Source organism: Amblyomma maculatum, chromosome 9 (assembly GCF_055883805.1).
Source record: "Amblyomma maculatum isolate TAMU_Amacu chromosome 9, ASM5588380v1, whole genome shotgun sequence".
Taxonomy (NCBI): domain Eukaryota; kingdom Metazoa; phylum Arthropoda; class Arachnida; order Ixodida; family Ixodidae; genus Amblyomma; species Amblyomma maculatum.
In genome coordinates, this window is record NC_139352.1 from 43,589,120 (window position 1) to 43,605,018 (window position 15,899).

At 44.2% G+C, this 15,899-nt stretch overlaps 1 protein-coding gene across 1 annotated transcript in view; it reads left to right on the forward strand.

The window, feature by feature from the left end:
• LOC146178954 (uncharacterized) overlaps positions 1-15,899 on the forward strand; it is a 48,137-nt gene that overhangs the window by 11,720 nt on the left and 20,518 nt on the right. Inside the window, 4 exon segments of the mRNA XM_084580081.1 lie at positions 9,391-9,669; positions 10,626-11,063; positions 12,187-12,321; positions 13,937-14,142. Of these exon segments, the coding sequence (XP_084436207.1) occupies positions 9,391-9,669; positions 10,626-11,063; positions 12,187-12,321; positions 13,937-14,142 (1,058 nt within the window).

The window sequence follows — 15,899 nt, forward strand, 5'->3', positions numbered from 1 at the left end:
AGATTGTGAGTGCGTAACGCGGTTCTAGACGCCGATAAAGGAGTATGTGTTCTGGTTTGTGTAGCAGTTGTTTAAGACATTGCTTATTTTACATATTTACAAATTAGTCGCGTCCAGGAAATGGTGTCTGGCTCCCAGCAGGACTATAAGAAAATTAGCAGGATACTAAAAATTGAGTGAATAAATCCTTGATTACGTTCCCTAGTTTTTAGCAAAAGCAGTTTTTTAGCAGGGCAAATAGCAGATGAAAATAAAAATAAAGAGAGTGGGAACTGGCTTTCTAGCGCTCATTACGACCACCCTGGTTGGCAGTGCCAGCTCCGGCATGTGCACGCCTAAATTGATCTTCACTGCAGGATATTAGGGACGAAAACTGAAGCTATATGTCTTATGTACGCAGGTCGCGTGAGAAAAGCTCGAGCACCGAAACGAGCTCCGTCTTTCGTTAGCCGCATTTGTACACATCCAATGCAGGCCCCTGAATATGGGGTCCGAGGACACAGGTTACGCAGGAACCTATAAATAATCGCTGGGTGGGCCCACAGAGCAAAAGCAAAGATATATGCAAGGAGCGAAGTTTTAGGTGCAAATAAACAGTCGTGGATCCGAAGAGACGCTAATAATGCTAAATCTGAAAACCTCAGAGCAAACAAACTGGTGCATATAGGGCAAAGCATTGAGCAGATAAGCTCTGTGTAGTCTACTAGAGCGTCAAAGTTGATATCAAAGGAAAGGTATATGTTTTCTTTCTTACCTACGCGGTAAAATAAAGCTAGCTCTTCCGAGCGTACTACTAAACAGGTCCCTGTCTTTGATGAGTCTATCTTTTACAAAATACCATTTTCTGTGATACGCTTGTACAAAAGTACTATTTTTTGATTAGATGCGTTGAAGCATGTCATTTATTATGAATCCAGTTTGCTCACGAAATTCGCTTGATAGATAAATGTGATGGATACTCCGTTTGCAAAGTTCTTGTGTGACAGCAATGGTTCAATGATTGCTGTATACTGATAAGTTAGGGTCATAAGAACGTATTATTATATTTTTCTTATCGATGTCACGTTGAAGCGACATCAAAGGGCAGGAATCTCCTATGAGAAAAAAATTAATTAGAAGCATTTTCTTAGACTTCTTTTTTCACAAAGCCTCATGCTAACTTCGCCCTATGTCACCTGCACAGCATGGTATATTTCAGAGGAAATTAAGCACCAAAGGTCTGTCAATTTCTTGTTGCTAGCACTCAACGGTGTCCCTCTTTGTACAGTGCAAAAGGCCAGAAATAGTATCTTCATCATGTTTGTGCACTTCAGATTTCCTTTATTTCTCATAAGCCCAGCCTTGGATATCAGAGCAGCTGGGCTACGCATATGCGGAAATTACTTAACTTTCCCTCCCATCCACGTTCGTGCATATGCGCTATACGAATTACCAGGCAATATAAGAGAGGGGATACTCCTACAAAAATCTACCTTCAAATGCCAAATAACGCTGCCTTTACATTTTCGGCAAGATTGGTGAACTGTATTGCAACAAACCATCTACGTAGGCCTTTTGTAGGAGAGCCATAGAGCGACAATTGCAGCCTCAACTTGTTCTAGCCATAAATGTAAACATTTCTGATGTTACTGCTATTCTCCCACGCAGATTTTTACATGGGGTGTCCTAGAAAAGTTAAGGTCGATGACAAAACCGAGGACGCTTTGTGTATGTACGTAAGTTAGCGGCTTCCCACCAAGAGTGTATATTTGGTCATTTTTTTCTAGTGAATGCCATGACAACACTTTTTTCCTGAGAGAGATGAAGTCTTTGGGTCGCCACGTAAGTGAAGATGTTTAGCAATGCTTTTTGAAGACGTCGATGCGTAACATGGCGCAATCTGGATTCGCTCCAGAGTCAGAGATCACCTGCATAAAACGTGACGTGGACTCCTTGAGCTAGATTTCATGTTAGTTGTATTAGGGTGATATCGGACAAAAGGGGGCCGAGCACAGCACCCTGTGGTACGCCCTTCTCCACTGCGTGAGACAGTATTGGGCCGTCTGGGGTACTCATAAATACCTTTCGCTCTTTTAAGTAGTTATCGATCCACTTGTACAACTTGCCTCCAAGTCCAATACTCCCCAAGGCTGAGAGAATGGCATGGTAGAAAACAGAATCAAAAGCAGCCTTGACGTCAAGAAAAACAGTGAGACGTCAAGAAAAACAGTGATGGGGATGCAACCAGCATCAAGGTTTTCTTCAAATGATGTAACGAAGGCGATAGCATTGTCAATTACAGACTTCTGCCGATGAAACCCGTTCATTTCTTTGGGTACTCATTGTGGCTTTCGAGAAACCATATTACGCGCTTGTGGATCATATGCTTCATAAGTTTACCCGCGCAACTCAGTAGAGCAATGGAACGGAAGGAGCAGTAGCTAGTTGGCTGTTTTGCGGATTTTAAAATTGGAACAATATTAGCCAGCTTCCACTCTGCAGATACCTCACCTGTAAGCCATGAAGAGTTGTAAAATATTTGAGCAGGTGAAGCCGGTAGTTTCGAGGTAGCTTTGCAAGAGCTTCATAGTTCACCTTCTCATTTCCCGGAGATGGTCTCTTGTTTGACTCAGCGATAGCCGTGTTTGGTTCAATTATTGTGAATGATTGGTCCATTGCTGGTACGGCTGCGTGTAGCAGGTACGATTGGCAATTTATGTTTTGAGGCGGAGGCTACATACCTGCTGATTGAAGCGTGCAGTATTCTTCCGCGGTTTCTTTTAGACACTGCCCTTCATGCAGAGATAAGGCGGTGAAAAGGTGAACCTGGTGAGGAGACATGCGCATTCCACGCACAGTGCGCCAAATTCTGAGTGCCGGTTTTCAAACATACAATGTTGACCGAACCTCTCACTGTACCTTTTCTAAGTTTTTCGGTGTAGCGCTGAATATGTCGTTGTACCCGTCGGCAGGCCCGAAGATTCTGAATAGTTTTCGTGCGCAAAGATTTCCTTTTAGCTCGCCTGCGCACCGCACACAGCATTTCGTATTCCTCATCATTTAACGGGATTCTGGAAATATGCATCGTGTAATACCCCGGGACAAAGAGTCATTTTTCACGGAGGTATCAAAGTGGCCTCTCAGAAAGTGTACGGAACGTAATTTCAACCATCCCTGTTATTTCGCTTACTTCTGTTTGTGAGCTACGTGTGAAGAGCTTGAAAGAAATGACATTTATTTCAATTAGGACATTTGGTTTTATGACAATCAACAGATAAGCTTTCATTGACAACCTACAACCTACATGTGCTAGCTGCTTCCTTGAAGCGTTTATACAAGAGGCCTCTGTCGGAGGAACTGCCTCTGGGCGCTTGGCAGGCCAAGGGGAAGGGCCTCCAGGCAGTGCGTGCTCTTTGCCGTTATTTGAGCGCCAGCGGACTTGATTCGCGCTTGTAAAGCAAGCTGCTGTGTCTGTATATATATTTCATATGCCTTCTCCCACATCGTCACCTATCATGACCTTCTTTCTTCTCTCCTTCCCCTTCCCCAGTGCAGAGTTGCAGGCCAGATTTGAATTATTCGAGCCAACCTCTCTGCCTTTTCCTTTCAATAAATCCATCTATCTATCTATTGTTTGCCTTCGCATACCGCACTGCCTGTCCCCTCGTTGCTAGAAGGCTAAATTGGGCGTGTTCGGCAGTCATGAATGTCCCTCGCTCGAGTGGCCATTTTGGCAGCGTGACAGGAGCGCCACAAGCGGAAGTATGGCGCATCGATAGATTAAGATTAAATGTTCATACCAGTGTATTGAGGGCAAGAGGTGCCGCGGTAGGGACGTGCCATGCCGCGCAGAATATTGCGAATATCGTAACGCAGATGGCTATTCTATGAAAGATCATGTTTGTCTTCAGTACCTAACGGCGACTTCATTGCCAAGGTAGGCCGGAATGTTTTCTTGGATTGACTAACTTTGGAGAGTTTGATCCGGTTGCAACCTGCAGGTATGCGCATGTTTCTATAATTGAACTGTTTTTTGATGACGACGAAGTTTCGTGTTAGCTGTGAGCACACAACGAAACTTATACTGGACATTTTCTGTTTGCCGACGGAGGTCTCAGGGAAGGCAAGAATCAGAAGTATCAGACATTTCCATGCTTGTCTTTTTTTTAACGCTAATACTGACATTAAGACCTTGCATGCAACAAGCGGCTACCAGTGGCTCTGTGTACAGCTGTCAGTAATTTCTATGATCTAATAAAGTGAAAGATAAAAATTTCTACAATAGTCAGCGAAAGTTGGCGACGTGTGCAAATCCTTAAAGACAAAAAAATATGCTTGTGCTGCCAGCCACCACGTGTTAAAAAAACTTGCATGGTAAAACTACTGACCATGCGTAATAAACGATCACACGCTAAAGCACACACGACTACATGGAGCGCTTGAGCATGCGTTACTACAAGCAGCTGCTGCGATTTAAATGTTTATTTTAATCTTTTTGTAAGTTAAATTCACTCTTTTATAGCATACCGATTATACAAAAAATTATGTTCCTTTACAGGAAATGAAGATTGTATTGCATTAGAGCCACGTGAGCGTTGTAATAGAGAAAGGGGGGCAGGGAAATAAGGGCAGTGGTATTCATCTCAATGCTAGAACCGGTACTTCACGAGACGTGCCTACTTTGCTAGAGCTCTTCACCTGTTGATCAGTCTTTAATGAAGTCGGATACACTCATTTTAAGAGAGTAGCTTGAATATATGCGGAAAGCGATCAGTAGCCATACGTATGTAACAGCACGTAAAGGCTTCGTAACCATTATTAATTGCCGATCACGCAGCATACTAAGTATGTTCCATTCCCACGTATTATCTGGCGCTGATAAAAAACGTCAAACTCAATCAATTTATTATTTTGTGCCGGTAAACGCACATAATAATCTTGATTGGTGCGAAAAGGACATCCTCATTGAAATTCTACCCGACAGCATGTCGTAACATCTCGCAGTACGTATTCACGAAAATAATAGGATAGGGTTTCGCTAACAAAATTGTTTTATAGTTCCCAACCGTCATACTAGTATCCGTACAGCACAACTTGGCATAGGATGGCTGCACAGAGCGAACATATTGCAGCACATGATTTTAAGGTCCCTGGCATCTCATGTATACAGTTGAAGTAAAAAATACGGCGCCATAAATCCAGCTGCACTTCTTTCTCCGCGTGCGCTTGACAACGTCATTAGAATAGCTGAGCTGAATAATCGCTGTGAAACAGCGCAATAAGAGCAAGACAAATAGCGCCTGTGTCTACTTATAGAGGCCCGCTATTCGAGCACGAGCTTTAGGAGCGTTCGCAAGAGTGAAAAGTGGCGCAATATTTTGAGACATCTTAGGCACTAATAGACTTCTGCCCTTTATCGAAGGGGTCGGTGTCACAACGCACCCGACATTTGGGGGCGACACTAATCTTACTAATGACGTCCACGACATAAGCCATGCTAATGGCAAAAGAACCTACCGCCTTATCCTGTTCCCCGTTTTATCTACTCGTTTGGATATTTTTGCATGCTGTAATGGATATTTGTATTTCTCAGCTACATTGCAAAATGCACTAATGCCTGGCCGTGTAGGCTTTATTTCAGGGAAGGCTTAGACGACAAGAGTGATTAGTGCGAGAGAGTGGAGCTTGCAAAAGAAAGCCGCTGTGAACAGTTGCTAAGCCACATGATGTTCTTTACGCATTGCAGAGTACGCCTTGCAATGCTGTTATGCGATATTATTCTTCCAAATAGTGACCAATGGTGTCATCGCGTGCAAGTGTAATTTTTGCGTTGGACTTCATCTTCTGAGTGCTGGAAATATTGACACCCGATCTGGATGTGGAGGGTAGGTGTAAGCGTGAAACGCAAGGTAAGAAAGACGTGCTGCCGACCAAGCCACTACACAGGTGGTGGTGATTACAGTTTACTCTCGAGGAGTCATCGGTCTTTTTTTTGTGTTGAACAGTGCGCTCGGTGTTCGCCTGTTTTCGTGTGCAGCGCCAGCACGCAGTGTGCCGAACTCTGTGATATTCGCCTCAAACGGAAAGTACATGCTGGCGGAATCTCCGCTTCTACAACGCGTTTCTTTTTTAATGTACATGTATATGTGGGGAGAGATTATGTGCGGTGTAGCTGCTCCAGCTACTCCTTTGTACAAATCTGAAAGAATAAGGCGCACTTGTGTGATACATATTCAAGGAATGCAACAAAATAAAACATTAGAGCAATTACATGAAAAGCACCATACAGGCATCACGAGGAAGGGTACATGGGAGTAAGGTAATAAGTTAACACTAAGAATAAAAAATACATAGTCACATTCAAGTATCGCTGGCTCGAGCGTAATAATAAGACATCAAAAAATAGGCAAGAAATTTTCGACACAAAATTGGTCTAAACGCATACAGTAGAATATGCAGCTAAATTATATGCAAATAAAATCACGAGTATAAAGTGAACCCAAAAGAGATTGAATATTCATCAGATACCTATGAATAAGTGTAGAACACGTAAAGGTTAGTTATTAGGTTCATCTAATAGATATGGTACCAAATGATGTTGCTAGTCTCGAGGGATGAGCTCAGCGGCATGAGCACTGATGTTTACTGTGCACGTGTCGGTAATGGGCGTTACAGCTTTTGAACACTGAATGATACTGTACCAAACGTGCCGAGGTGCCTTTTCAATCTCGTCCCACAATAATTATGTACGGAGAATTCTAATAATAGGCGAGATACTTCCGTCACTTCGGAGTCACACACACTTAGCGGGCCTTATAACATTCACCCTTATATGTATTCTTCCGGCATCTGAATTTGAGCCTTCTTTCCGATGTTTCCAGCTACGTGCCAGGCTTCAGCAAACATAAAGCAGTACTTCTTCCTATGTGCAGTAGGGTGGCCGACCATTACCGCGAATAAGGGCACGCTAGTGCCATTTGCCCAATTATGTATGGCTCCCTATCTGCTATCCATTAGCCAACATTTAATTCTAAGCTTTACATCTCATAGTTTATATTGACTGTCATCTATAATAGTGCCCTGATTGCACTACCTAAATAATTAGGGTAACCTTTGTAAATATGTGAAGATCAAAATTTTGCTCTATTTTCTTACTCATCGCGCCCTAAATTATGAAATGCCATTTGATTACGCTTCGTATCATCGCGCGGTAGCGGTTAGTTTCACACAAGTAACGATACAATGGACTCTCAGAAATAAAGTTAAAAAAATGTTTAATTTGCTCGTCTGTCTAGAGGAAAGTAACAATTAAAGTAGTATGGAGAGACTAATGTAAAATAGAAGGTTTGTTTCACGCAGCTGAAATAGGCCACAAAGGGGGACAAATAATTAAACTCGAACGAATCCGATTTTCAAAATGATCACCAATCCCAAAATCTAGAACAGTCCTTTGGCGATAGCTTCATGCGATATCTCTACCTAAGCCGGCGACTTATGCCGCCATGTTTTAGTCTAGCTATAGTCCAGACTGCGCCAACTGCTGCCAGCATGCCAATATAGAGCTAACGTCTTACGGGCTAGACCAACTGATACGCCTAAACATCATTACCAGCTCATTATATTAAGCCGACCGAGGTCACAGTGATCAGCTTGGACCTGGTTGTCCACCACTGGATCCTCAACAGCATCCTCAATGTCATAATTAACACCTTATGATCACCCAGCATCCACCTAAATTTTGGGTGTTTTTGCCGGATAGCAGTAATTTTTCTTCGTGCTTCCTCCGGGAATAAATAAATGTATAGAGTGAAAAATGGCACGAGGAGTTTTGGGCAGGTGCCGCAGTAATAACACGAGGAGGCAAAAATTTTCACTGACAACCGGTTTCAAATACGTTTAGCATACATGTAGAAGAAAAGGTCAATCAACGAGCAGTCCAAAAGTCGAATCGATAAATACAAGAATACGCCAATAAATGTGCGAGACGTTCTTCTCAATTCCACAGAAAGCGCTAATGGCGCTAATATTCAGGGTATACTAAACACATGCCTGGTTATCACTTTTACCCTGTTCTTCGGCTCTCATTTAGCGGCGAAAGCAATGCTGGTTAACGAGTGTACTAGTGAGAACAGACAGCATTTATTTTCATAACTTTCAAACCGAGAGCTCACCAGCAACCTGAATAAAAGTAAATCTTGTCCCTACAAAAACTACATTTTTTTTTTCTGATATTAAAAGGGGTAATTCATATTTCTCGGAATTTTATTCTCTATCGTTTACGTAAGGACCGCTCTCAAGCCAGCAGTAAATTGCATTCACAGCTCATTTTCATTGCCCGCTGAAAGAAAAAAAAATGGGCAGCGCTGCCTAGACACTTCACAGCTGGTTGGGGGTTTGCTTTAAGCGATGAGAATGTAGTTCAAGTTCAAGTTTATTTCCTTTTAGCAAGAAAAGGAGGGGCCAGAACTAAAAGCTGTAAAAACAGTTTGACGGGGTCCTGGCCCCCTTACAAGGTTGGCAGAGCAGCAGACAGGAGAAAAAATCAATTCACATGTTTATAGCTAAACACGTTTATACAAATAAAAAACGGGTAAAACGTTGTACTGTTCCTTCTGTACGAACGAAGGAACGTTATAAAATACAGTACAAATATACAAGGAAAGAAGTAGGAAAGCACTGCTTATACAGCAGTGCTGATACAGCAGCCACGAGCAGAATCAAAATGCACACTTTTGAAAAGGTCTCCGATACAATTTAGAAAAAGGAGAAATGTCATCGTTGTCTTTCACCACGAATTTGAAACTTTGCCCTCTATATCACTTTTCTCGTCTCACAATCGTTTCTCAGCCATTGCCGTTCACTCACTCACTCACTTACTTATACTACTCAGCAAAAAGATAATGAGAAAGAGGCAGCCTACTATAACTACTAGCATGTCTGGCTAATGTAATTATTCTGTGCTATTGCACTTCATTAGGCCGTAGTAAAAATATTTTTCAATTCAAGCTGAATTGAGTCCTGCGCTGCATTGAATATGTTCTCATTGGCCTGAAGTGATGCATGTTGCCGCGTTAGATGCGGGGAACAACTCTAGAAACATTGGAAGCTCGTGAAAGCGCCATTAATGTGAACACCTTTCTATAAAGCACGCGCGTAGCTCGCCCGATTTCTTGCATGGTATTCACTTTTTACTAGGTATGTTTTTACAACTCGTGTAGCTTTCCATTTAAAGCACTTCAACTACATCCTAAGGATCCTGCGCAAAATTGATTTTGGTTTGATTTGGTGTGATGTGGGGGGTCGCATAGTCATTGCTTTATCACTTACCGTGTCTTTGGCACGACAATGCCTACTCAAATAATGTGTCCCTCTTTTATGTATACCTGTCCTCCGCTTATTTCCTCCTTGCAGACCCTCAGAACGTGCGTGCCGTCGTTGTGAACGAGACGAGTGTGCGCGTCTGCTGGCAGCGGCCCCTGTACGGCAACGTGTCGGGCTACGTACTCAAGTACACGGCGGTGGCGGAGAACGTCACCTCCTTCGTTAACGTCACCACGGGTGCCAGCGACAAGTGCGTGTCAGTTCACGGCCTAAGGCCTTGGACTGAGTACGAGTACCGCGTACACGCCTGGAATGACCGCGAGGAAGGCATCGGGAGTCCCGTGGATCGTTTCGCCACACGCATCGACTGTGAGAATCAATCAGTCACTCACCCGAGCAGTCGCTCAATTAATGCGTCGATCAGTGAGTCCAGCAGCCAATTATAAATCGTTGATGGTGATATCCATCATTTGATTTTTTAACGAGTGGTGATGCGCATGAGGGCAAGGCTGTATTTAATCCTGCTAATGCTCGGCCATGTGTGCAAAGCAGAGAAATAATGGATGCCCTAGACATGCAAAGGAGCAAGGCCGTTTCTTGAGCTAGTTGGCTGATTTTACTCATTTTGGTATAGCATAAAGCACAAAAAGACAAGGGCGCGTCCTTTTTCTCTCTCGCATCGCCTTCTTTTGCAAAAGAAAATCTGTGGTTCGCAAAACAATAGGCAGAAAGCTAAATCATACTTTAACTATCTCGGAGGGAAAAAAAATACGAAAGCGATGAGCAGGAGGTGGTAATATTATGCATCTACTTAGCTCAGGTGGTGACCACAAATCAGAAGCAGAGAGTTAAAGAACTACAAGAATAAAAATGAGGCAGGAACTACACCGGTACCAATGGGCTTTCCGGGTGAATCTAATGCCAGGAAAGGGGTGCTCTAAGCTGTTTCGGCTACCGGAGACAAGATCCGGGACGAGCGACTCACGTGTTCTGGCCGCTGTGAGGAGGGCGCAAGCTAGGCGAACCGCAGTGAGGAATGCGAGTGCCAGTGTAACTGCACTATGAATGCGGATGCTGGAGTGATCGCAGTGTTATTAGTGTGTGTACAGCAGTAGTAGAGTACGGGAGGAAGAAGTATGACATCCAGCATTCCGCACAGTAAAGGTCGATGTTGTAATAACACGAGGCAATTACAAGTGCTCAGTTCCAGACATTCGAAATACTTTTATGTGTTTAGGTTGCAGGCAGTCATTTTAAACGATTTTAAAACCTATAAACCTCATCGCGCTTCCGTATGTGAATCATTTATTCCATCCCCCTCCCAGACTGCCTGCTGAACGTGTGCAAGCACGGGTCTTGCGAGACCATGGGCGAACGGCCAGGGTACCGGTGCCTGTGTGACCCGGGCTACTACGGCATGGCGTGCGAGCACTTTGACCCGTGCTCGGAGCAGCCGTGCAAGACTTTCGGCTCGTGTGTCAACACCACCCACGGCGAGTACCGCTGCGACTGCTTCACGGGCTTCTCGGGTCGCAACTGCTCAGACTTTAATCCTTGCCTGTTGAAGCCCTCGGCCTGTCTCCACAACGGCGTGTGCCGGTCGAATGCGTCGCACGTCTTCATCTGCCTCTGCGTCGACGGATACTATGGGAAGACATGCCACCAGTATGACGCATGCTTTTCTTCTCCGTGCCTGCATGGAGCCCGGTGTATCAACGAGTCCGACGTCAAGTTCACCTGCCAGTGCCTGCCGGGATACGAGGGTAAGCATCCCATTACCTATTAAATTAGCGTGAAATCAGGGATTTTAAATGTAACAGCATGAGCATGGCTACAAAAATGTAAAGCCATATTCAAGTAATTTTGACAGAAGGAGAGAAAGGGCCGTAATTTATGCCGCCTGTTTTAGCGTTTTCTCTACCGCCTCTTCCTAAATACCGGTCCAGAGGCCCTTTCCATCAAAGCGAGAGAGGCAAGTCTCTCTCGGGCATGGATTTTGTACATTTTTCGCACCACTTTTTGTATCATAATTTTCAAGGATGTAAGTTAGTAAATAAGCGTTTCGCTAGCTAACTGCCGTCTTGGATCACATACTCCCTTGCTAATAGGAGAGCGTACAAGTGTTCAACTCGTATTTACTGCAATGCCGACTACGCCTACTGTGCAGAAACTCTTTCCGCCAGTAGCGGCTGCTGAACAACAGACGCCAGAGGAATAATTACAGTACCCTAAGTAGCGCACCTTCGCTTAATGCTATTATATGCTTTAGCCATGGAACGAATTCATTGCTCGAAAAAGACAACAGTGTAGTATATGATGCAGAATAGCTTAATGATTTGAATAAAAGATCTTTGTTTTGCAGTTGCTGTTGGGGTTTACCGGCGACGTCGCGAAACTTCTGCAGCGAGCTTGCATAGCTTGCATTTTGAACAATCGTAGTCAGTAACGATTGCTGTAGGGATCGCTTTACACCTTTAAAACTAGCCGTAAAAACGCGACTGGGTCTGTATACATGCCCGTTTGTACGCTTGGCAGAAACTTTCCACTACATAGGGATAGCCTTTCTGATTCGGTATCCAAAGGTGTTGGAGAAGTTCGATTGGCCTCACCCCTCCATTTGAAAAGAAAAGGCAGAGTTTCCAGCTCCTGCAAAAGCGGCCATGTCATATGGTCTCCTACGCCCCTCCAAACTAAATACCAGTCATTGTCCAGCCATGTCAGCTGCTTATACCCATCTGCTGAGATCATGCCCATGATTTGTCGCTCATAATGGCAGTGGCGTACAATGCAGAGAATAGATCCTGTACTGCTATCACCTTCATAAATATGAGAAATTAAATGTTTCTTGGTGCTGATCAATCAATACAAATATTTCTCGTATTTCAGGAGAACTCTGTGAAGAGAACATCAACGAGTGCTTGTCTAGTCCATGCAAGAACCACGGTGACTGCAAAGACGGCATCAACAGCTTCTCCTGCCGCTGCCCGCCGGGATACGGTGGTCATCTGTGCGAGAACAGAGGTACGCTTTCCATTAACTGCGTGCATGTATTTAGAATTTTCAATATGTACAAATAAGATCGCGGATGTTTGTTGTTTTAAAGCGAACGCATTTCTTGGCTAATGAGTGATGTAGACAAAGAGTGTGGACGAAGGCTGTGGACAAAGCCTGTCGGGAATTGTGTCCTGAGAAGCTGACATTTTAGAAACGAAACTCGTATCCCCGCAAGAAATCGAGTTACCATCATTCCACTCCTCAGCTCTGCGCGCGAAAGACTACGCTACGCTGACGGCCTGAAAACAAGTCGTAGTTCCGCTTGTCACGCCTAAAGACGCCTGAGGGCTCAGGAAAATGACAGTTGTGAAGTAAGTAAAAGGTGAACAAAAATTTAAAACTGTTTTCCAGCGTAAAGGTTATGGCGAGCAACGTAAATGCTTTCTAAACATACGCATGCAAAATTAAAAGCGAAACAGACAACGAGCATCCCATTAGACCTACACTTTGCGCCATCTAGCGAGGTCGACGAAATCCACAGCACAGCAGTCTCATGCGGCAGGGAGCAGAAAATGAGCCTCGAGCCTCAAATTGTGTTCGATTTGGAGCGAAAGATACACGTTGGACGCAGCAAAGGCAAAAAAGAACGAACATGCCGCAACGTAATCGGCAGCAGAAAGAGAAATGCTTTCGCATTAGTGCGCAAGAGCAGACTTGAGTGCACCCCTGGAAATTTTATCGCTGACTACACTTAAAAACTCCTTTAATACCACACAGCCATGAAGCTCAGTAAATATAAAAAAGAAATGCATTCCCATAACTGTGATCCCTCCAGTGCCCTAAATTATGTAACGCCTGCTCGTTGCTGGAAGCTTATTCCCGTTAGTTCAGCATATTTCGGTATATTTAGCACTTTCTAGATTTATTCAGACTCACTAATCGCCCAGTTTTTCAGCATAAACGCCAGAGAAATGCGGGCCTGATTATCACGGACAAATGAACAAACCCAAGGGCAACTAAAACGGAACATGCCAATACAGTTGTTCGTGCCTAACATGCATGTGACAGAACGAAGAAATGCGAAAATGAATAGCACACCGGATTCAAACACAAATACCTAGGTGGCTCACAAGGATTCAGGTAGAACGAAAGGAAGAAGATGGTTTGCACGGTATAAAAAAGAAGAACTGAACAAGGGTAAATAGGGTACGCCTCAGGTCGCAGATGAGCCAACGTTTCGACAAGTGGACTTGTCTTCGTCTGGGCAACGCATTTCTGCATTGTTGTTTTCATTCGTCCTTTTCGTGCACTCAGCATGAAATCCTGGGGTACCAACTAGCCGTGACCAACATGCGCGCAGTTTATACTCTAATCACTAATCATCTTATATCGATCACGATGAAAAGAAAAGTAAGAAAAACACGGTGCTCGGGAAATGAAGTTCAAAAATTCCTACTTTATTAGGAAAATAAATATAGGGAAATCAGTAGCTCATTATTAACCTCGCACGAAGGGAATCCGTGATACTTCTCTGGGTGTCTTGTTGTTGGCTGACTGTGTCTGCGCATATGCAATTATTATGCACTTCAGATTCTCAGCCGCATATCATTCACTGTGTATTCCGCGGCCATTCCTCAACCAGACTCATGCCAAGAAGAGTTCCAGCAGACGGACAAGGGAACGTTCCATTGGCAGCCCGTAGCGCATGGATCGGTGGCCAAGGTCGAGTGCCCGTACGGAGCGTACAACCCGGCCAGCGAGTACAAGTGGGCGCGCCGAAAGTGTCGTCTCCTCGCCGGTGGGCAGACCGGCTGGATGAAGGTCTCCGCCCAGCACTGCCGATACAAGGCAGGTAGAAAGTCCCTCGAAATTTCTTTTTTTGTGTGTGTGTGGCTCGAAAGGAGAATTGCTTTGTATACCGTCATGCAGATAAAAGTAACATATTTTATTTAAGCAGTGCATTATTTGTACAAATTCAGTGGCTATTTCGGGCATTTCACAAAACTGAAAGTTCCGAAATATGCACCGAGAGAAATAAATAAAATATTGCAGAATACCTAAAACGTAAGAGTGCCGTGAAGTGCCAATGGCAGTTACAGAGTATACTTGACATATTACCAGCACCCTTCAAGAATGAAGTGTATAACAGGTATCTTATTGATACTGAGCACAGAACCGGGTTAAGTGGAGAAATATGGGAGAGGCCTTCGCCCTGCAGTGGGTATAATCAGGCTGATAATGATGATGATGATGATGATGATGATGATTGATACTCATCTGCGAACCACAAACGTAGAAGTTAACAAAAGTTCGAATACGACGTAGCGAGCTATGGAAACGAAATGTATTAGGCTACCGCTAAGCGACAGCCAGAGAGCAGAATGTGCAAGGGGAAAAACTCAACTTGATAATACTGCAGCCGAAATCAAGAACAAATGGGCACGGAAGGTTACGCAAAAGACATACCCTGAGATCGGTACAGGCACCTGGCTGGATCGTAAGGGAAGGCGAACATTGCAGGTAATTGCAGATAGACAGATGAACAGGAGAAATAATAAACACTGCGATGAAGAGGGTGCTGCAGCTGGAACAAGGCACATTTGATTGGAAGACTGTAAGAGGCATTTATCCTGATCTCGGAGTAGTTAGAATGTAGATGTGTCGGCGGCTGAGCGGGCCAGGGCCAGCTGTCCTCCACTGTCCTCCAGTTGTACTCCAATTGTGCTTAGGCCAAACCTCAGAGCAAGGAGAGAATGCGGTAGGACAAAGCGGAAAACAGCGCCGTATATTAGAATACAGGGAGAGAGAAAGCTTCAGGAGTTAGAATGACGACAGAAATGGCAGAGGTAAAGACGCGCCATGGTGTCGAGCAGGCTGGCTTGAGCCTTGCGTAGGATGCGGGACTAGGAAATAAATAGGTAAGCGCCGCCGAAAGCGGGCTGATGCCATCACTGAGCGGATTATAGTAACGCCTCAAAAAAAGTGTAGATAGATGTCTTCTCACTCGTCGATAGGCTAACCCAGACGTTTGCTGGATTCTGCTTGTGAAGAGCTCTGGCAACTGGCTATCCGCGAATCCCACACCATTTAAATGAACGTTAACGTGTCAGTGCGTAGCGCTAAGAGAAGGTAGTAAGGATAGCGGCAGAAGTCTAGCAGTCTGGAACAGTTACTGTAAGAGCATTTCTTTCTTTAGTTTATCCTCGCATTTATTTACTTGAGCCATAATTTCCTAGTGTGATGTATGCCCACTAGGAAGGCAAAAGGAGTTTGTAATGTCACCTGTCGAGACCTTATCCCGGCCTTGCACGTTAGACAACAAGCGCAAATCGCTAAGGTATGCAGGTTACAAGGAATTGCAGTGCTATTACTCAGACATGCACCAAAAAACTTAAAGAATACAAGTAGAATAACTGGCACACAATATTTCTAAGAACGTTATACGAACTCTGGTTCTACCTATTAATAACTACAAAGCAATCAAGAAGGTAGCTGTGCATGTACATGTATATAAAACACGTACAGGTGTAGCCAGAATAATACGGAGCACGCGAAATGCGGCGCAATGCGAAGCTGCTTCAAAGCGCCACCTATCAATCCAGAGA